The 23,795-nt window shown below is 49.0% G+C and overlaps 1 protein-coding gene across 3 annotated transcripts in view; it reads right to left on the bottom strand.

Annotated features, from left to right (window-relative positions):
* Positions 1-3,578: 3,578 nt before the first annotated feature.
* The window catches only part of scpep1 (serine carboxypeptidase 1), a 38,644-nt gene continuing 18,427 nt past the window's right edge, over positions 3,579-23,795 (bottom strand). For all 3 annotated transcript variants that reach the window (XM_059948141.1, XM_059948143.1, XM_059948142.1), the window contains 6 exons: positions 23,415-23,543; positions 21,186-21,267; positions 12,525-12,638; positions 10,935-11,072; positions 4,292-4,455; positions 3,579-3,773 (listed from right to left, as the gene is read on the bottom strand). In XM_059948141.1, coding sequence (XP_059804124.1) covers positions 3,714-3,773; positions 4,292-4,455; positions 10,935-11,072; positions 12,525-12,638; positions 21,186-21,267; positions 23,415-23,543 — 687 coding nt within the window. In that variant the 3' untranslated portion in view covers positions 3,579-3,713. The remainder of the gene's footprint in view (positions 3,774-4,291; positions 4,456-10,934; positions 11,073-12,524; positions 12,639-21,185; positions 21,268-23,414; positions 23,544-23,795) is intronic.

Here is a 23,795-nt window from a genome sequence, read left to right as displayed (position 1 = left end):
AGCTGCTAAAGATAAGAGCCCATGGAATTATGGGAAAGTTACGTACGTGGATAGAACATTGGTTGATTGGCAGGAAACAGAGAGTGGGAATAAAGGGATCCCATTCTGGTTGGCTGCCGGTTACCAGTGGTGTTCCACAAGGGTCCCTGTTGAGGCCGCTTCTTTTTACGTTGTATATCAACAATTTGGATTATGGAATAGATGGCTTTGTGGCTAAGTTTGCTGATGATACAAAGATAGGTGGAAGGGCCAGTAGTGCTGAGGAAACAGGGTCTGCAGAGAGACTTGGATAGATTGGGGGAATGGGCAAAGAAGTGGCAAATGAATTACGATGTCAGAAAGTGTACGGTCATGCACTTTGGTAGAAGAAATAAACAGGCAGACTATTATTTAAATGGGGAGAGAATTCAAAGTTCTGAGATGCAATGGGAGTTGGGAGTCCTCGTGCAGGATACCCTTAAGGTTAACCTCCAGGTTGAGTCAGTGGTAAAGAAGGCAAATGCAATGTTGGCATTCATTTCTAGAGTATAGGAGCAGGGATGTGATGTTGAGGCTCTATAAGGCAATGGTAAGACCTCACTTGGAACACAGTGTGCAGTTTTGGGCTCCTTATTTAAGAACAGATGTGCTGACATTGGAGAGGGTTCAGAGAAGATTCACTAGAATGATTCCGGGAATGAGAGGGTTAACATATGAGGAACGTTTGACGGCTCTTGGACTGTACTCCTTGGAGTTTAGAAGAATGAGGGGGGACTTCATAGAAACATTTCGAATGTTGAAAGGCATGGACAGAGTGGATGTGGCAAAGTTGTTTCCCATGGTGGGGGAGTCTAGTACGAGAGGACATGACTTGAGGATTGCAGGGCACCCATTCAGAACAGAAGCGAAAAAAAATTTTTTAGCCAGAGGGTGGTGAATCTATGAAATTTGTTGCCATGGGGGGCAATGGAAGCCAAGTCATTGGGTGTATTTAAGGCAGAGATTGATAGGTATCTGAGTAGTCAGGGCATCAAAGGTTATGGTGAGAAGGCAGGGGAATGGGACTAAAGGGGAGATTGGATCAGCTCACAATGAAATGGCAGAGCAGACTCAATGGGCCGAATGGCCGACTTCTGCTCCTTTGTCTTATGGTCTCTCTGCGGACTTACTACCAGGTTATGGAGCGGATGGGCTGCAGTGATGAAATGGAGCGATTGGGCTGCAGTGATGAAATGGAGCCGTCTAAGTGGGGATGGAGGGTAGAAGAGGAAAAACCTGTTCCAGTGATGACACAAAAGGCCCACTCCAGAGGTACTTATTTCAGATGATTCACTGCAACTGTTCAGGAGGGTGCAATACGTTAAAGTGTACCTGCAGAATGCAGAGGTTGGAATGCACCAGTTCATGTGGGCATTGCCAAGATGGCAACTGTGACAATATGACAAATGAGCCAGTGATCGAAGAGGATGATGAACAAGACTGCATCTGAGAAGCCATAAGGTAGCATATTATGTGTCATTACGTCAATACCAGAGTTGTCCCTTGATTATATCATAGATGACATCAGTACAAATGCAACTTTCATTCCAGGAACTACTGTTATTTGAAAATTATTGGTGAAAAGAACATTCATTAAAACATCAGGTTTAAAAGACTTGCAATTTGATGGTTATCAGTCAGATTTTTGATATTTTTCTGCTGGCAGCCATCTTGTTTTTGATGTAATTTTTGGAGACTTTCCCATGTGTCAAAACTGTCCAACTTTTGATGCGTTGTTCTCCACATCGAACAGTATAATAAATGATCATAAAACATTTTTTTGGGCTTAGGTGGTATATTGACCCACCTAAACTATTATCTGAGGGAAATTTGCAGTGTTCAAGTCCATAGCTCCCAGAAGCACAATCGGGCAGGGTGGTAAAGAGGGCACAGGGTATACTTGCCTTCGTCAGTCATTCATCTTGCAGCTGAATAAAACATTGGTTAAGTCACAGATGGAGTACTGTGGGTTGTTCTAGTTATCACATATTAGGGGGCATGTGAAGCCTTGTGAGAGCATACAGTAGAGGCTGCCTAAATTAGAGATTACTTTCTAGGTGTGGACAAACTTTGATTGTTTTCTCGGGAAGAGCAGAGGATGAGAGGCATAAATAGGACAGTCGTAGTATTTGTCCCTGACTGGAAATGTCAGATACCAGAGAGCACAGCTTTAAGATTTACAAAGTAAGTTTTATTTTAAACGGAGAGAGGTGGGTGCCTGGAATATGCTGCCAGGAGAGGTGATGGAAGAGGATATGATAGCAACTTTTAGGAGGGATTTGGACAAATACATGGACAGGCAGAGAATGGGGCATATGATCACATGAAGGCAGAAGGGACTAGTTTAGTTTAGCATTATGGTCAGTGCCAACATGATGGGCTGAAGGGTCTGTTCTTGAGTTGTGCTGCTGATTGTTCTATATGACTAGACCGTGTCATCTACTGTGCATCATCTGTGGGATGTTCCATGCTGCCTACTCACCCACCCAGGCACACCAAATATGGTCATGGTTACCATTCCATGCTGTCAATCACTAAGTGTTGTCATTGTGTCTAGGAGGGTTAAAGATCAATATCTCTGATTTTAAGTGAAACTCAGCAGGTCACGAGCAAATGCATGGACACTGAGTGGCTTTTCAACTAGGTAGTACAGCTCGGTAGCACAGCAGTTAATGCAAGTGCTTTACACCACCACGGATCACCAGTCAGGGTTCAATTCTCAACACTGCAAGGAGTTTGTATGTTTACATGTCTGCTTGGGTTTCCTCTAGGTGCTCTGGTTTCCTCCTATACTCCAAAGACATATGGTTAGGGGTCAGTAAGTTGTGGACATGCTATGTTGCTGCTGGAGCACATAGACATTTGTGAGCTGCCCTCAGCACGATCCTCACTGATTTGATTTGACCTGAAAGTGCATTTCACTGTATATTTTGATGTATATGTGACAAATAAAGCTAACCTCAAAAAGGCAGACACTTACAGACCAAATTCTGGTAAATGGAATTAAAGTGGATGGTCAGCATGGTAAGGTGGGCACAGTCTCAATGTGCCGAATAGCCTCCTATGTGAAACAGGACCTGACCATACGTGAGCCAGTCCTCTGGGGAGTGGGGCTTACGTTCACATGGACTGTGATGAGGATCATTAGACCAGTTCAGAGAAGCCAGAGCCCCTGTACATTCCCTACATTTTACACACTCTTTTGGCTCATCCTTAACCCATACAGCTTCCTGCTCCAACCCCACCCTACTGAGATCCGGTTTGTCAGATGTCCTGACCACACCAAGACAGGGCAGAGAGTTCTTGGGTTCCCCTCCTCTGGGTAAAGACAGAATTCCTGAGTATCCCCACCCTTGGATGAAGACACATTCTGAACAGCCCAGACAGTGACCTTCCCATCCTACACCCCAACTCAGGATACCCCAGTACCTCTCCTGGGCCATTCAGGAGGAAATGATTCACCCCCAGTCTGAGTCTTCATGGTGTGGGCACTGAGTTCCAAGAGAGAACCAGACCAGAGGAGGATCCCTACCAGTGCAGAGACAGACGGCAGTTGGGTGGAGAGTCAGCAGTTGCCTTTAATGGGATCAGTAAAAGAGGACCAGTCTTTCCTCTAGTGACTTCATTTGATAGCCAGTAGTACTCCAGGCCTATTCACTGTCCCTCCCCATGTCATGTCCCATTTTCTCTCCCAGTCACTGTCCGGTCACCACCCGAAGCAGCTGCAGAGCCATCTCAGGTTGGTCAGCTGGGATCTGAAACACGAAACATCAGCGTGACCATGGAATCAGCACAATCACCCCACTGTCACAAATCATCCTGTCCTGGTCCCCCACCCCACCCTAGGACACACTGAGATACCCACCACTGAACCACCCCAAGACACCAGCCACCCACCTGCCCTCAGAACCACCCCCACCTCTTCTGCTTGACCCTACAGCTATAGCATCACCCCAGCCCTGGAGAGGGAGACACAGGTGGCCAGTGATTGACTCATAAGACCATAAGATTAAAAAAAGCAGAACTAGACCATTTGGTCCATCGAGTCTGCTCCGCCATTTCATCATGGCAGATCCATTACCCTCATCTTCCTTTTCCCCACAACCCTTCGTGCCCTGACTAATCTAGAATCTATCAACCTTTGTCTTGAATACACCCATAGACTTGGCCTCCACAGCTGCCTGTGACAATGAATTCCACAGATTCACCATTCTGGCTAAGGAAATTTTTCCTCATCTCTGTTCTAAACAGATGTCCCCCAATTCTGACTCACCATGTGACCTGCTTTCAGCACCCAGAAGAAGCCAAAGTTATGGTAGTGCTTGTAGAAAGCGGCTGTACTGGTGGGGTGAGACTTGGTGTAGAGTGGTGTCCACTGCTGGCTGGAGAAAACTGGCAGACCCTGCCATTTTAACTTCCTCACCCACGCCTCCTGCCCTACACCGCAATGGGAGAGAGAGAGACGTAAAAGTGAGAGTGTACAGTGAGAGGGGGAAGGGTAATGAGAGAGAAGAGAATGCATTCAGAGTGGAGAGAGTGTGTATAGAGAGCATGTGGTGAGAGAGGGAAGGGTAGTGACAGAAAGAGAGAGTGGTTGGTCAGTGGGACACAGTGCCTGCTGTGGATCTTTTAGAAACATAGAAAACCTACAGCACAAAACCTACCTTAGAAATTACAAGGCTTACCTATAGCCCTCTATTTTACTAAGCTCCATGTACCTATCTGAAAGTCTCTTAAAAGACCCTACCTGATCCACCTCCACCACCGTTGGCAGCAGCCCACTCCACGCACTCACCACTCTGAGTAAAAAACTTACCCCTGACATCTCCTTTGTACCTACTCCCCAGCACCTTAAACCTGTGTCTTCTTGTGGCAACCATTTCAGCCCTGGGAAAAAGCCTCTGACTATCCACACGATCAATACCTCTCATCATCTTGTACACCTCTATCAGGTCACCTCTCATCCTCCTTCACTCCAAGGAGAAAAGGTCATGTTCACTCAACCTATTCTCATAAGGCATGCTTCCCAGTCCAGGCAAAATCCTTGTAAATCTCCTCTGCACCCTCTTTATGGTTTCCACATCCTTCCTGTAGTGAGGCAACCAGAACTGAGTACAGTACTCCAAGTGGGGTCGGACCAGGGTCCTATATAGCTTCATTATTATCTCTTGGCTCCTAAATTTAATTTCATGATTGATGAAAGCTAATACACCGTACGCTTTCTTAACCACAGAGTCAACCTTCACAGCTGCTTTGAGCATCCTACGGACTCAGACCCCAAGATCCCTCTGATCCTCCACACTGCCACGAGTCTTACCATTAATACTATACTCTGCCATCATATTTGACCTACTAAAACGAACCACTTCACACTTATCTGGGTTGAACTCCATTTACCACTTCTCAGCCCAGTTTTGCATCCTTTCGATGTCCTACTGTAACCTTTGACAGCCCTCCACACTATCCTCAACACCTCTATCCACATCAGCAAACTTACTAAGCCATGCCTCCACTTCCTCATCTACAAACGTTTGTAGGTCATTTATAAAAATCACGAAGAGTAAGAGTCCCAGAACAGATCCCCGAGGCATCCCACTGGTGACCGACTTCCATGCAGAATATGACCCGTCTACAACCACTCTTTGCCTTCTGTGGGGAAGCCAGTTCTGGATCTACAAAGCAATGACCCCTTGAATCCCATGCCTAATTGCAGATAAAACATCAACACTCAGCATTCTTCTTCGAACCTTACCACCTATGAAAATCCTGCCATTGTTATCTCTGGTTCCAATAACCCTGCCACTTTCAGTCTGCAGATTATGCGGCCTTTAGCTCTAGCTCCAGCCTCGACCTCAGCTGTCTCCACTTCCAAGCCGAGACCTACCTCATTGCCACTGGAGCCCTGGCCTCCCTCTCCCACCACTACTCCCCAACCCTGGTAACTCAAGTTGTCCTGTCACCTCTTGGGTCCTTGGATCCTCCATCATCCTCCCACCCTACTTTTCCTGAACATTCAACCTTCCCCTCCCCTCTAACACCACCAACTTTCCTCCCACCTCAATCTCAGCTGTAATCCTTGCTGTGTCTTTGCCATTCCCTCCGACCTTCCCCACTCTGAGATGCAATATTCTGTCCTCAGCAAGGGTCTTACCTTTGTCCCCCTTCGCCCGTACCTCAGTGAGCTGAGTCCGCCATGACTCCAAGCTCTTCTTTCGTCACTTCTGTCTCCAAGCCTACTTCTTTGGCATGGATTCTCCACCCTGCACTGATGATCCCTTCTCCCATTCCAACCCTCCCTCTCCTCTTCTTGAACACCCCGCTCTAGCTCTGCCTGCTTTGGATCTTTTCATCTCTAATTGCCAATGAGACATAATCCAGTTCAACTTCAGTACTCCTCTCTCCTCCTCAAACCTTACCCATCTGAAAGACCATAAAGCACTTCCCTCCACTCTCATTGCACCAATCCCAGCCTTACCATCAAACCCACCAACAAAGGAGCTGCTGCTGGACTGACCTCCACCCTGCTGAGCCAGGCAGCAATTTTCCAACACCTCCTCATTCTTACCCCTTGAAAAGGACCCCACTCTGGACTATCATAAAATGGTCTCTGACACCATCACTGACCTCATCAACTATGCAGAACTCCCATCCACTGCCACCAGCCTCATAGTTCCCTTACCCTGCACTGCTCACTTTTACTCCCTACCCAAGATCCACAAACTGGGTTGTCCAGTTAGGCCTATTGTTTCTGCCTGCTCCTGCCCCACTGAACGCGTGTCCACATGCCTCGACTCCATTCTATTCCCTTTAGTTCAGTCCCCTCCCACCTACATCCGACACTTCTCACGTTCTCAATCTCCTCACTTACTTTCATTTTCCTGACCGCCTCATTTTCACCACAGGTATCCAGTCCCTCTTCTTCTTTCCTCCAAAAAGATGGCCTTCTAGCTCTCCACTTCTTTTGTCGACAACACACCGACCAGTTCCCCTCCGTCATTACCCTCTTCTGCGTAGAAGAGCCTGTTCTCATCCTCAAGAATCTCTTTTGGCTCCATCCACTTTCTGCAAACTCAAGATGTAACCAGGAGCACCCAAATGGGCACCAGCTATGCCCGCCTCTTCATTGGCTGCATGGAACAGCCCATTTCCAAGCGTTCCCCAGTAGCGCTCCCCAATTCTCCCTCCACTACATTGCTGCTGCTTCGTGCACCCATGCTGAACTCGTCAATTTCACTTATATTGCCTCCGATTTCCATCCTGCCCTTAAATTCAGTTGGTCCATGCCTAACACCTCCTTCGCCTCTCTCAATCTCTGTTTCCATCTCTGGAAACAAACTGTCTACCAATATCTTTTATAAACTTAGCGATTCCCACAGCTATCTTGACTATACCTCTCCCCACCTTGTCTCCTGTAAAAATGCTATTCCCTTTTCTCAGTTCCTTTGTTTCTGCCTCATCAGAGATGTTCTTCTTCACAGAACAGGGTTTCCCTTCCTCCACCATTGATGCTAACCTCACCTGCATCTCCACCATTTCCTGAACATCCACACTCACCCCATCTTTACGCTGTCTTAACAGTGATAGAGTTCTTATCCTCACCTACCACCACATGAGCCTCCGCATCCAACACATCATTCTCCACATTCGCCATTTTCAATGGGACCCTACCAGATATCTTTACCTTTCTCTCCACTCTCCACCTTTCCCAGGGATCACTCCCTCCATGACTCCCTTGTCTATTCACCCCACCCCACTAATCTCCCTCCTGGCAAGAGGCCAAAATGCTACACTTGCCCATAATCTCCTCCCTCACCTCCATTCAGAACCCCAAACCAGTCCTTCCAGGTGAGGAGACACTTAAGCTATGAATCTTCTGGGATTGTCTATTGTATCTGCTGCTCCCAATGCAGCCTCTTCTGCATCGGTGAAACCTGTCATAAATTGGGGGACCACTTTAAGACCACAAGACATAGGACCAGAATTACGCCATTCCATCATGACTGATCCTGGATCCTTCTCAACCCCATACACCTGCCTTCTTGCCGTATCCTTTGATGCCCTGACAGATCAAGAAACAATCAACTTCCGCCTTAAACATACGCATGGACTTGGCCTTCACTGCAGACTGTGGGAGAACATTCCATAGATTTACTACTCTCTGGCTAAAACAATTCCTCCTTACCTCTGTTCTAAAGAGTCGACCCTCAATTTTGAGGCTGTACCCTCTAGTTCTGGGTAACACCCACCATAGGAAACTTTCTCTCCACATCCACCCTGTCTAGTCCTTTCAACACTCGGTAGGTTTTAATGAGATTCACCCCCCTGCAACCTTCTAAATTCCAGTGAGAGTACAGGCCTAATCTCAAATAATAATGAGGCAGCCTACAGAGAAGTCATCACCCTGACACAGTGGTATCAAGAAATCAACCTCTCCCTCAATGTCGCAAAAACAAAGGGGCTGGTTATAGACAACAGGCAGAAAAGAGATAGGTGAACTCCTATTGACATCAATGGATCTGGGGTTGAGAGGGTGAACAGCTTTAAGTTCCTCAGTTCACACGTCACCAAGAACCTCACTTGGTCTGTACATACCGGCTGTGTGGCGAAAAAAGCACAACAGTGTCTTTCTCACCTCAGATTGTTGAAGGGGTTTGGTATTTGCCCCCAAATCTGAACAACTTTCTACAGGGGCACAATTGAGAACATCCTGACTGGCTGCATCATTACCTCGTATGGAAACTGTATTTCCCTCAATCGCAGGACTCTGCAGAGAGTGGTGTGGACGGCCCAGTGCATCTGTAGATGTGAACTTCCCACTATTCAGGACATTTACAGTGACAGGTGTGTAAAAAGGGCCTCAAGGATCATTGGGGACCCGAGTCATCTCAACCAAGCTTTATGCTGCGGAAATGGTACCACAGCATAAAAGCCAGGACCGACAAGCTCCGGGTCAATTTCATCCACTAGGTCATCAGACTGATTAATTCATGCTGTTGCAATTGTATTTCTATGCTATATTGACTGTCCAGTCATACATACTATTTATTACAAATTACTATAAAGTGGACATTGCACATTTAGATGGAGAAATAACAAAGATTTTTACTCCTCATGTATGTGAAGGATGTAAGTAATAAAATCAATTCAATTCCAAAGCTGCCAAATGCTCCTCATATGGTAACCCTTTCATTCTGGAATCATCCTCATGAACCTCCTCTGGACTCTCTCCAGCTTCGTCAAGCATCTCCATTCCATCTGCCAAAAACAAAATTTCCCAGTACCCAAACATTTTAATTCTGACTCCCATTCCCTTTCCAACATGTTGGTCCTTGGCCTTCTCTTGTGCCAAGATGAGGCCACCCTCAGGGTGGAAGAGCAGCACCTTGTATTTCATCTGGGTAGCCTCCAACTTGATGGCATGAATATCTATTTCTCCATCTGGTAATTTTCCCCTCCCCCTTGCCTCTTCTTCTATTCTCTTACCTCTTCTCCTCACCTGTCTATCATCTCCTCTGGTGCCCCTCCAGCTTCCTGGCCCACTCTTCTCTAACAGATTTCTCTTCTCCAGCCCTTTACATTTTTCTCACCCATCTCCTCCCAGCTTCTTACTTCATCCTCCCTCTCTCACCCTCCTGGCTTCATCCATCACCTTCTTGCTTTCCTCCTTCTCCTTTCCCTCCCCCCCCACCCTCTTATTCTGGGATCTTTGCCTCTTCTTTTCCAGTCCTGAAGAAGGGGCTTGGTCAGAAATGTTGATTGTTTATTCACTTCAATAGATGCTGCCTGACCTGCTGAGTTCTTCTAGCATTTTGTGTGTGTTGACAACACAGAGATGAAGAGAGAAGTGATACAGCAGGAAGAGAGAAAAGGAAGGGTGGGATGTGTGAATCTATTCACAATTCTGTATCACTCCCACAACCCTCCCTACAAATGGTGGTGCCTTAGGAAATGAGCATCCATCACCAAGAACCCTTGCCATCAGGACATGCCCCCTTGTCATTGCTACCAACAGGCAGGAACTACAGGAGCCTGAAGACACACGCAAAATGTTTTAGGAATGGCCTCTTCTCCTCCGCCATCAGAGTGGATCATGAACACTACCTCACTATTCCTTTTGTTTTGTAATTTAATGCCTGCAAAAGCAGAGATTTCACATTATGCAAGCCAGAGATCGTAAACCTGATACGGATTCTGACTGCCCTCCATGCCCCCCCCCCCCCCCCAGTGAATCCCACACTGCAACAACATCTTCCACCTAAATTCCTGAACCCAGGAACAATTCCAATCTGTCCCACTTCACATTTACTACACCCCATTGGGACAGATTCTTGAAAAAGAGGGGCAGGTTATTTGAAACGGTGTTTACAGGAGCCTTTGTACATGAATCTCTGAAAGACACAAAGCAACTGCAGTAACAAACAGGCATGAAGATATTAGTCTGGCCTTTATTGTACGAGGTTTTGAGAAGAGATGTCTGCCCCAGTTCTCCAGGGCATACAGATTCTAAGGAAGGAAAAACAACCGAAGGAGCACAGGGAAAGTTCCTGGAATACCCAGACTTGGACTGTATCCTTTAGAGTTCACAGAGTAAAGGCAACCTCAGTGAAACATATAAAGCTATATATTAGTGTGGCCATTTACAAACAGCTATTCTCAAGAACTTGTTCCCAGTAAACTTCTTTCTCATGAATTCCTGGTGCCATACAGGCAGTAGTTGGTGTAGTGACAGGCCAACCCACTGGGTACAGGCACTGACACCTAGCAGAGAGACATGCCCTCTGTCACTAACACAAGTCTCTGAAAGAGGACCCAGTGCATGGGAGGGGGTGCATCAAAGGGCAGATGTCACAATAAGTGACACTGTCATTCTGTTAGTTCCTTAAGAAACCTGTGAGGAAAGGCAGGGAGAGCCTTACCCAATGAATCCACAATTAGGTCCAGCTGTCCATTATAGACCGTGACGTTGACACCTGCAGCCAACAATTGATCCACTGTGTCAATCACTGGCTTCATAAAGTCACCCTCCATATTTCTGAAGACCTCATTGGCCTGACCTTTAATGGAAGAGACATTCTATTAAAATTGTTTCTGCTGATCAGATGCCATCCTCCCATCTCAATTACAGAGGGCAGTCCCACCTGTGTTACAGCACAGCCTATACCAGCCAAGAGCTTTAGACCACATCCACCCTGTGTGTGGCAGAACATTCCCTCACACAAACCCCCACAACATCCTCATGATTCCCCTCAGCACCACTGTCACCCTGTAGGGTACACAATGCTCCAAGTTTGGTCTAGTGCTGTGTTTACTTCCTGCCCATGTATTCTGTGGCTGTACAACTCCGAGACTTTTGCCACCCTTTTGTCCTGTTCTTCTGCCTTTAAACACCTTTGGACACACGCATGCTCAGATCCTCTACTCCTCCCAATACTACACATTCTCTCACCTTGTTTCACCACTTCACATATATCTGGATTAAATCCTATTTCCCAGTATTCTGTCTCACAGCCTGGACCATCAATGTCTCCCCTGTCTGTCCACATCTCGGTGAACCACTCCAATGATGTTCTCATTCATCCACAAATTATTACAACATGTAATGACTCAGGTTTCAATCAGCAGTATATGGTGCAAAGTGATGCTCAGTCTTTGGAAGATGACCAAAGTCAGTAAATCTGTACATTGAGGCCCAATATTTTCGAATCGGGTCTAGAGGTTGGAGACCCCATGGCAACCTGAACAATCAGACCCAACAAACCGCAATCTCCTCCCAATGCCAATCACAAATGCAACCTCCTTCCAACGATAATTCCAACACAGCCACAACCTCCCAATGCCAATCCAAACCACAACCTCTTCTCAACGCCAATCACAACTGCATCCTTCTTCTAACCATAATCCCAACACCAATCCCAACCACATCCTCCTCCCAATGCCAATCCCGACCACAACGTCCTCTCAACCATGATCCCAACGCAACTGCAACCTCTTCCCAACACCACACTGAATCACAAACTCCTTCCCAGCATAATCCCATCACAATTACAACCACCTCCAAACAGACAGACATACTTTATTGATCCTGAGGGAAATTGGGTTTCGTTACAGCCGCACCAACCAAGAATAGTGAAGAAATATAGCAATATTGCTATAGCAATAGCAAAACACCAATCCCAACATAACCACAATCCCCTTTCAATGCCAATCCCAACTACAACCCCCTCCCAATGATAATCCCTAAACAATTGTAACCTCCTCCCAACATAAATCCCAACCGTGACCTCCTCCCAACACGAATACCAACACAACCACAACTTCAAACTCCTCTCAATGCGACAACCTCCTCCCAAAGCCAATCCCATTACAACCTTAACCTCCTCCAAGCACCAATCCCAACTTTATCCAACCATCCCCCCCCCTAACCCACCCACCTAAACAATCTCCCCCAATCAAAACTTCCCAACTCCCCCTCCTCCCAACCCAGCACCCCTTCCCCCACCCCTTACCGCCCCACTCTACGAAGTCTGGGATGATCTTTAGCTTCTTTCTTATTGGTCCGTTCATCAGTTCTGCCAGGCTGCGATGTTGCAGGGGGCGCACATGTCGTTGGAACAGGCTGACTGAGAGACAAAGGTGTTGTCAGTGGGAGCTGGGGGGAGGGACTCATACTGACCTGTCCCATAGTGTGACCCTCCCTCAGTACCACCCTCTCCCATAGTTTGACTCTCCCTCAGTACCGCCGTCTCCCACTGTGTGACCCAAAAGACATATAATAGAGGATTCAAGTTAAAATACAGTTATTACCATCTTTAATGCACTAAATTCCCTGGGGGCCACTATTCATGGAAACCCCCTACTGAACACATATGATCACATGTACCTTCACCCTGGCATGTATGTAGCTCTGTAAGAGGGGCTTGTAGTCCTTGACATCTCACTGACTGGACTGTGAATGGCCACCTTGGCCAGGTGCAAGAGCAAGCCCACCAAGACATCCTCTGAGCAGCCTGCCCCCTCCTTATTATGAGCCCATATACCAGAACCGTGGGGCTGCAGTGCTGGGAGAACATGAGGAGCAGCCCATTCTACTATTCAAACAAGGGCTGCAGCCTCTCACACTCCACAGAGGCATGGAACACAGACTCCTCCTATCCATGTGGGTGGGGCATCAGTGAACCTGCTCAGATTTCTATTACATGTTTCAGCCCGGTGAAGCACCATCCACCCCAAGTTCCCAGTGTACAGGGGAAAAACCCCTGCACACAGAGACTTCCACTGGGGATCTCCCTCACCGCCTGATGGTAAGACAGACTGTCATGGCGTGTTCAGTCAGCAGGCAGGGGCAATGAAGTGAAAAGTGTGCAAAAGAGCATTGGCACATCATGGAATGGCACAGTAGGTAACTCCAAGAGGCAGCTCATGCTGTGTGGGACTGGCTCCTGAAGGAGATTTTGGGGTTTGCATCCCACAAGCACCAACGGTGGAGCACGGTTGGTGTGGTCAGAGCCACTCCACACCCCCGAGCCACCTGCACCCGTCATAACAGGATGTGAAAAGACCTCCACCACGACCCGAGTGCTGCTTCCTGCAGGCGCACTCTGACTAGAGGAGACCCTATCCCAGACCTGCAGTAGCTCCCACATTGTGGCATGGCTGATGCTCCCCTCTGGGAGCCACATATCCTGCTGATGTCAATGACCCCAGCGTGTTGACCCTCAGAGGGTGCTCAGTGAAGATGTATCTATGCAGGGTCCTGAAGCAGAAAGCTGCTAGCTGGGTCCCTGTGCACACCAGTGACTGATGCCCTCCTCACTCTGAAGACACAGGATTGCAGCAGAGACCCAATGCCTCCTGTTGCCTCAAAGACGTCCACCAGCTTCCTCTGGGTTTTGGTGACAAATAGAGTGGGCAGGACTAAAGTGACCAGCCAGTACAAAAACATAGAGGCTATCAGCTGGTTAATGACCAATAGTCTGCCCGGTATGAGATTACATGGAGTAGAGCTGACCAGCTTCCCAGCCAGGCAGCCTCTTTCAAATCTAAGTCCTGCCAGCTTGCCTGCTGAGTCTCCACAGTGGATCTGAGGTACACCCCCAGACACAGGTGGTGCGTGGTGCTCTACATAAACAGTCTTAGCTCCGACAGGGATTTCATCTCCCACTGACCCACTAAAAGAGCAAAGCACTTGCTCCTCTTGACCCTCGCAGAGGACACAGCTCAGGAGATCCACTGGCAGTGTTGCTTCCTCTGTAGGTCAACAGGGTCAGTGATCGTGAGGAGGATATTGCTGGCATAAGCTGAAAAGACTACCTTCATCTCCGGCTCGTGAAGAACCAGATCTGTCAACTGCTTTTGAAGGTGGCAGTGGAAAGGCTCTACACAGAGAACAGTTGCCCCAACAATGGGCAGCCCTGACACAGCCCCGTCATGAAGCAAATGGGTACCATCAAGGACCTATTGACCTTTATGAGGCACTCAATGGTGGCATACAACAGACGGACACAGGCAACAAAATGTGGTCCGAGTCTGAACACATGCAGAGTCCTGAGGAATTAGTTATGATTCACCCTGTCAAATGCCATCTCCTGATTGAGAGATAGAGAGAGAGAAAGGCAACTGACAGGCCTACCTCAGGACAGATGGATGAGTTATTCCTTGCAAGAATCAGACCCACCGCAGCCTCAGGGAGGGGAAAGCCCTATGCTCTCCCTTCCAGGCTCTCCCCTCCAGGCTTCCCAGAACAGACAGAATGAGACTCGGTAGAGACCATCCATCCATGCCAAGCGGTGGTCTGAGAATGGATGCCGTGACATATGGCAGACGTGTGTCCTGGAAATTTGTAGTCAGCTGAGTTGCAAACCTCAGGCACAGGGGCCAGAATGGAGATTCCACCAATCAAAAGATCCAAGCAGCTGCAATGATGCTCAACTGTCATGAGGACAATCTTACCTCAGTCAAAGTAGCCAACAGCACAGCCATCTCCCAAAACAGAGACATGCACATTAACAAAGTATAATGGTTCACCCAAGCACATGGCAAGATGCAGCAGGCAGCCTGGCTTGAGCTGATTTACTTTATCTCCAACAATATCACCACTCTGCTTGAACTGGAGCTCAGCTGACTCATGTAGACCTTCCCGCACCAATTCAGGAGCCAGGTGAATTTATCTCCTGGAATGTGTGTGTTTTCTGGAGGAAGCTCACCACATATCTTTGTTCCCTGAGGACCGAGAGATGATGGAATCCGTGGTACATCTTCCTGCTGCCATTGATATTACTCACCACTCTGACCTTCATGAAAGTGCTACATCTTCTTGCTAACACCCAGGCTAGCAGGAGCAGGCCTCCTTACACTGAGCCTATCCACCCCTAACTGGGCTTCCAGTCTCTATCATGACTTCCCACTTCTTTTAAAGGGATGTGTGGATGGATTGCACAATCCCAGGCAGGTGCATCCATCAGTCATTGGCAAGTCATAGTCATAGAGAAGTACAACACAGAAACAGGCCCTTTAACCTTCTAGTTCATGCCAAATCATTTAACCTGTCTACTCCCATCAGCCTGCACCTGGACCATAGCCCTTCATACCCCTACCATCCATGTACCCATCCAAACTTCTCTTAAACATTGAAATCGGGCTAGCATGCAGAAATTGTGATGGCAGCTTGTTCCACACTCTCATGGCCCTCTGAATGAAGTTTCCCCTCATGTTCTCCTTAAACTTTTCACTTTTTACCTTAACCCATGACCTCCAGTTGCAGTCCCACCCACCTAAGTAGAAAAAGCCTGCTTACATTTACAGTATCTATACACTTCATAATTTTGTATCCCACCATCAAATTTTCTCCCAATTTTCTACATTTCTAACTTATTCAATCTTTCCATATAACATCGCTGTAAATTTTCTTCGTACTCTTTCAAACTTGTTTACATCTTTCTTGTAGGTCGGTGACCAAAACTACACACAACACTTCAAATTAGGCTTCACCAAAATTTTATACAACTCCAACATAACATCCCATCTCCTGTAATCAATACATCCATTTATGAAGGTCTATGTGCCAAAATTTTTCTTTATCACCCAACCTACCTGTGCTGCCACCTTCAATGAATGGTGGACCTATATTCTCAGATCCCTTTGTTCTGACACATTCCTCAGTGCCCTACCACTCACTGTGTAAGACCTATGCTGATTGGTCCTAAATAATTGCAAGATCTCACACTTGTCTGCATTAAATTTCATCCGCCATTTTTCCAGCTGGTCTAGATTCCACTGACAGCCATGATAGTCTTCCTCGCTGTTCACTACATCCCCAATCTTGGTGTCATCTGCAAATTTACCAATCCAGTTAACCACATTATCATTCAGATCATTGATATAGATGACAAACAACAACAGACCTAGTACTTATCCAATTTACTACCTCATCCTGAATGCCAAGCAACTGAATTTCTTGACTAACCTCCCATGCGGGACCTTCTCAAATATCTTCATCAACTTTGCTGGCAACTTCCTCAAAAGACTCCTCAAGACTGGTTAGACATGACTTACCATATGTGAAGCCATGTTGACCATCCTTGAGCAGTCCCTATCTATCCAACTATTCATAGCTGGTCCCTTAGAATACCTTCCAATAACTTCCCCACTAATGAGGTCAGACTCACTGCCGATAATTTCCTGGCTTATGTTTAGAGCCTTTCTTAAACAGCAGAACAACATTGGCTGTCCTGCAATCCTCTGGTACCTTGCCTGTCGCTAAGGATGATTTAAATATCGCTGGAAGGGCCTCAGGAATTTCTGCACTTGCCTCCTGCAGGGTCCAAGGGAAATCTTGTCAAGCCCTGGGGATTTAACCATCCGAATTTGCCTCAAGACAGCAAGCACCTCCTCCTCTGTAATCTGTACAGGGTCCAAGAAGCTGATGCTGTTATAAGACCATAAAATATAGGAGCAGAATTAGGCCATAAGGCCCATTGAAGTTGCTCCACCATTTCATCATGGCTAATCCAATTTTCCTCTCAGACCCAAAAGGTGATCTGATAGAGGTGTATAAAGTGATGAGAGGCATTGATCACGTGGATAGTCAGAGGCTATTTCCGAGGCTGAAATACCTATCACGAGAGGGCACAGTTTTTAGGTGCTTGGAAGTAGGTACAGAGGAGATGTCGGGGTAATTGTTTTTTAGCAGAGAGTGGTGGGTGCGTGGAATGGGCTGCCGGCGATGGTGGTGGAGGCAGATGCAATAGGGTCTTTTAAAAGGGCTTCAGGTAACCCTAGATAATTTCTGAAGTAAATACATGTTCGGCACAGCACTGTGGGCCAAAGGGCCTGTATTGTGCTGTAGTTTTTCTATGTTTCTATCCACTCTATCAAGGCCTTTCACCATTTAATACCCAGTGAGGTCACCCCTCATTCTTCTGAATTCTAGTGAGTACAGATACAGAGCCATCAAACACTCCTCATATGACAAGCTACTCAATCCGGAATCATTTTAGTGAACCTCCTTTGAACCCTCTTCAGTTTCAGCACATCCATTCCAAGACAAGGGCCTGAAAACTGCTCGATACTCCAAGCAAAGCCTCACCAAGGTTTTATGATAATGCATTTGCTGTACCACGGTCTCAGCCTACAGATTAACCTTTAGTGAGTCCTGCACAAGGACTCCAAACTCCTTTTGCACCTCAGCTTTTTTGTATTTCCTCTCCATTAAGACAATAGTGAATCCTTTCATTTTTTTCTATCGAAGTGCGTGACCATACACTTCCTGACACTGTTCCATCTGCCATTTTTTTGCCCATTCTCCTAATCTGTTCAAGTCCTTCTGTAGCCTCTCTACTTCCTCAATACTACCTGCCCTCCACCTACATTCATATTGTTTGCAAATTTTGCAACAAAGCCATCAATTCCATCATCCAAATCATCGACATTTAACGTAAAAAAAATAATCTGTCCAACAAAGACCCCTGTGGAACACTGCTAGTCCTGGGCAGTCAGTTAGAAAAGGCTCCCTTTATTCCAACTCATTTCCTCCTGCCCATCACCCATTACCTTATCCATGGTAGAATCTTTCTCGTAATACTTTGGGCTTGTAGCTTGTTAAGCAGCCTCATGTGTGGCACCATGTCAAAGGCCTTCTGAAAATCCAAGTACACAACATCAACCAATTCTCCTTTGTCTCTCCTGCTTGTTATTTCTTCAATGAATTCCAACAGGTTTGTTAGCCAAGATTTTCCCTTGAGGAAACCACGCTGACTACAGCCTATTTTATGTGTCTTCAAGTACACTGAGATCTCATCCTTTATAATCGACTTCTGTAGACTCTGTATCCATCTCCTCAGTAAATACAGATACAAAAAATTCATTTAAGATCTCCCCCATCTCTTTTGGCTTCACGTGTGGATTACCATTCTGATCTTCCAGAGGACCAATTTTGTCCCTTGCAATTCTTTTTCTCTTAACATATCTACAGAATTCCTTAGGATTTCTTTCACCTTGTCTGCCAGAGCAACTTCATGCCTTTTTTAGCCCTCCTGATTACTTTAAGCGTTCTCTTGCATTTTTTACACTGAAGAAGCAACTCATTAGTTTATACCTGCAACACACTTCCTTTATTTTTCTTAACCAGAGCTTCAATATCTCTTGAAAATCATGGTTACCGAGATCTGTTATCTTCACCTTTTATTCTGACATGTACATATAAGCTTTGTACTCTTAAAATTTCACTTTTGAAAGCCTCCCACTTACCAAGTACACCTTTGCCAGAAGAACCTGTCCCAATCCATACTTGCCAGAAACTTTCTGATATCATCAAAATTAGCCCATCTCTAATTTAGAATCACAGACTAGACCTATCTATTTGCATATTTAATTTGAAACTAGTGGTATTGTGATCATTGGATGCCAAGTGTTCTCCTTCACAAACCTCTGTCACCTGCCCTGTCTCATTCTCTAACAGCAAGTCCAGTATCGATCTCAGCACTCAGGACCAGTATTATGGAGACCCTGCTCCTCCTGGATTGGTAACAGCACCCACAGCCTGTTCCTGAGGCAGGACAGGACTGGCCCTCTGCTCACTGTTACTGCTCTCCCTGGTTTGGGCATCCCATCGGCCTCCTCAGCGTCCTTGGTCTCACCCACCTCTGCATCTGTGTCATCTTGGTTACCCATCCCTGGGGGGTAAACACACAAAGGAGTCGCACTTATCGTAACCCTGGCAATCCACTCCTTCAGTGACTACGTTGATCCAGTATTCCAGATCCCATCGGACACTGGGGCCCAATGACCTCCAGAAGGGAACTTTACTTCTCTAAAGACCACAGTCTGAGTCCAACCCCACAGGTGACCCCCACCCACCACGTAACCCTGTTCATCAGTGTCAATCCCCTGCCTGGCAGATACACGATCCGAGCACTCTATTCCATGCAAGGACAGTTCAGCCCCATTAGACTGTTCAGCAGGGCTACCCATCAAACCAGAGGCTACAAGCTCAGGAGATGCTGTCTCGGCTGAGAGTGAGTCTCTTTCCACAGAGGGTTCCTGAGTGATGGGACCACCTTCCCGGTCTGGGGCGGCGTGCCCAGAGTATGCAGCCTTTTGTAGGGCTAAATCTTCCCCCTTAGTTGGTTCCCTGTTTTTAGATAGAGAGGTACCTCTTCCTTGTTGTCTGCCAATGTGGGGAGGTCTTGTGACCTTCATTTCAGAGAGACTCTGGGTCCTCTTCTCTCATGGCTTCTCCAGGCCCTTGCTGAGCTGCAGAAAGATCCAAGTCCTCTGGCTGCGATAAGGAAAGGCCCTGGTTCTTCCTCCTGCAGTGGAGAAGCCTGGAGATTTGTTTTCTTCCTCTTGGCCTTCCAGATCTTTACCTCAACCCACCTCTTCAGCTGCCTGGTGTTTAGGGCAATTCTTACACATGCCCGAAGTCTTTGCAGGCAAGGCCACATTGCCAGCTGTTGCCCACCGGATATGGTAATGCTCCCTTCCGTGCCACACATGAAAGTACCCCTCAGCATGCCCTGGCCAATCCAGCTCCATGAATACCTTACGATGGGAAGTACACCTCTGCTCAAAATGACCTCCGCTTGGCTTGAGCAGCATACAGGTGACTGGCAACCTCACCTCACCCAAAGAACACAGCTGAGGGAGGAGGTCTACTTGCTGGAGGTGAAGGTGTACATTATAGGGGGTCACCTTTTATATGGGGCCTGACACTGGCTCTATCAACACAGAGACCCCTTCCAGCTTTACCCCATTACTTATGGCCAAGGACACCTCTTTTAGCAAAACATAGGCAGAAAAGGGACTTTTGGTACATCTTACTGATCCCAATAATGGCCTTATCTCCACCCATAGACACAGGCATGAGAGCTAACTTCTGCATTTGCCCTCAGAGGTGCAGTGACATCACATTGTACTGCAACTTTTTAAAGAGTTATCAGTCTGAAAGGTAGCAGGCCTTCAAGAGTTCTTTTGTCAAAAGCTACAGCTCCTGCATAGGAGTGAGGTCTCACCATTTTGGAGCAGTAGCCTGCCATCTTAAAGCCCCACAAAGTCAAAAATCAAATGCCACTGAATGAACTCAGTCACAACACATCAATCTTTTGAAGAGCAGTTCTGAGAAGAGAGAAAGAATAATAGTCTCCTCCAGACAGGCAGGGAAATCTGTGCGAAGAAACTGCAGCCACTGTCCATCTTGGTGCACAGCCAGGCCACCTTGATGTTTCAAGCAAAAGTCAAGGATGTACACCATCCAAGTAAAAGTCAAGGATTCGCTGCAAAACTCTTCTCCCAGTTGTCCCACACACAGCTGGGAGATGACTTATTGATGTTATCAACTGGTGAAATCCATCCCAGCTCCCAATTAAAGTTGCAGACATAAACCTTGGCAACCTGCCAGCCAGCGTCGCTACCACAGTCTGAGCACAGGCTCAACAAAACTTGGGAAAACAGCATTCCTCCAAGAAGGAAACTGCTGCAGTCCTCTGCCAAAGATGAAACTCCTCTCTCCTACACTTTCCTCCATCCTTGTCACTGTTCTACAGGGTTTATTCTGAAATAAATTGACTTTCTCGAGGCCTCACGCACCACGATCTGTCCCACAGTGTAGCCCTCCCTCAGTACTACCCACTCACCCCCCTCTCCCTGGAGCAGATCTTCCCCTAATCACAAACCCATGTGATGACTCCTCTCTCTGGGAGATTGCTCTGGGCTCCGTTCCTTCAGGATGTTGTAGAAGTTCACACCAGCTGTGCACTGCCAGAGAACAGGGACCTGTTACTGTGGACAGCCCCCATCCGAGACCAACCCCACCATCCCAGGGCAAACCCCGGAACCCACTGACCTCCCCCCACCCCCGCACCATCCCAGGGCAAACCCCGGAACCCACTGACCTCCCCCAACCCACGTACCATCCCAGGGCAAACCCCGGAACCCATCCCAGGGTAAACCCCAGAACCCACTGACCTCCCCCCACCCCCGCACCATCCCAGGAGAAACCCCGGAACCCACTGACCTCCCCCCACCCCCGCACCATCCCAGGGCAAACCCCGGAACCCACTGACCTCCCCCCACCCCCGCACCATCCCAGGGCAAACCCCGGAACCCACTGACCTCCCCCCACCCCCACACCATCCCAGGGCAAACCCCGGAACCCACTGAACTCCCCCCACCCCCGCACCATCCCAGGGCAAACCCCCGCACCATCCCAGGGCAAACCCCGGAACCCATCCCAGGATAAACCCCGGAACCCACTGACCTCCCCCCACCCCCGCACCATCCCAGGGCAAACCCCGGAACCCACTGACCTCCCCCCACCCCCGTACCATCCCAGGAGAAACCCCGGAACCCACTGACCTCCCCCCACCCCCGCACCATCCCAGGGCAAACCCCGGAACCCACTGACCTCCCCCCACCCCCGCACCATCCCAGGGCAAACCCCGGAACCCATCCCAGGATAAACCCCGGAACCCACTGACCTCCCCCCACCCCCGCACCATCCCAGGGCAAACCCCGGAACCCACTGACCTCCCCCCACCCCCGTACCATCCCAGGAGAAACCCCGGAACCCACTGACCTCCCCCCACCCCCGCACCATCCCAGGGCAAACCCCGGAACCCACTGACCTCCCCCCACCCCCGCACCATCCCAGGGCAAACCCCGGAACCCACTGACCTCCCCCCACCCCCGTACCATCCCAGGGCAAACCCCGGAACCCATCCCAGGGTAAACCCCAGAACCCACTGACCTCCCCCCACCCCCGTACCATCCCAGGAGAAACCCCGGAACCCACTGACCTCCCCCCACCCCCGCACCATCCCAGGGCAAACCCCGGAACCCACTGACCTCCCCCCACCCCCGTACCATCCCAGGAGAAACCCCGGAACCCACTGACCTCCCCCCACCCCCGCACCATCCCAGGAGAAACCCCGGAACCCACTGACCTCCCCCCACCCCCGTACCATCCCAGGGCAAACCCCGGAACCCACTGACCTCCCCACACCCCCGCACCATCCCAGGAGAAACCCCGGAACCCACTGACCTCCCCCCACCCCCGTACCATCCCAGGAGAAACCCCGGAACCCACTGACCTCCCCCCACCCCCGCACCATCCCAGGGCAAACCCCGGAACCCACTGACCTCCCCCCACCCCCGTACCATCCCAGGGCAAACCCCGGAACCCATCCCAGGGTAAACCCCAGAACCCACTGACCTCCCCCCACCCCCGCACCATCCCAGGAGAAACCCCGGAACCCACTGACCTCCCCCCACCCCCGCACCATCCCAGGGCAAACCCCGGAACCCACTGACCTCCCCCCACCCCCGCACCATCCCAGGGCAAACCCCGGAACCCACTGACCTCCCCCCACCCCCGCACCATCCCAGGGCAAACCCCGGAACCCACTGAACTCCCCCCACCCCCGCACCATCCCAGGAGAAACCCCGGAACCCACTGACCTCCCCCCACCCCCGTACCATCCCAGGAGAAACCCCGGAACCCACTGACCTCCCCCCACCCCCGCACCATCCCAGGGCAAACCCCGGAACCCACTGACCTCCCCCCACCCCCGCACCATCCCAGGGCAAACCCCGGAACCCACTGACCTCCCCCCACCCCCGCACCATCCCAGGAGAAACCCCGGAACCCACTGACCTCCCCCCACCCCCGCACCATCCCAGGGCAAACCCCGGAACCCACTGACCTCCCCCCACCCCCGTACCATCCCAGGACAAAACGAACCTCCTGCAACCTCTCTGCGTTACAGGTCACGTCAGCACCCCTAATCCTCACTGGCATCCCTCACTCTGTGCCACAACCTCCCTGTGCCGGACGACGATCTGTGACAAACCCCGCCCAAGCCGCGACTCCACCTGCCTTGAGTGGCAGTCAGACCAGTGCTCACCCTCTCAATGACATCCTCAGTCTGGGCCCACAGCTCGGTGGCCTGCTGGTAATGCCCAGCCTCGATGGCTGCCTGAACCTCGGCTGCAGCAGCACCGACTTCGTCCAGGCCTCGGTCATCTAGCAAAGACTGTGGAGAAGGGCAGTCAGATGGGAAGTGAGGGGTGCAGGTGGTAGAGGGGGTGGGGAGGTGGGCGAATAGGTCAGATAGAGAAAGCATTCAGGGCTCAGAGAGACCACAGCTTTGGGGTGGGGGAGACGACAGTGACAATATTGGAGGAATGGACAGTCAGGGATGGTGGGGGGAAAAGATGAGAACTGGTTGGGTCAGGGTGAGATAGGGCGGGCAACAGGATGGGGTTCAGACAGGGTGGATGACAAG

This window comes from Hypanus sabinus, chromosome 23 (genome assembly GCF_030144855.1).
Source record: "Hypanus sabinus isolate sHypSab1 chromosome 23, sHypSab1.hap1, whole genome shotgun sequence".
Lineage (NCBI taxonomy): Eukaryota > Metazoa > Chordata > Chondrichthyes > Myliobatiformes > Dasyatidae > Hypanus > Hypanus sabinus.
Note: the sequence above shows the minus strand (reverse complement) of the source record. Positions and strands in the feature narration are given on the sequence as shown.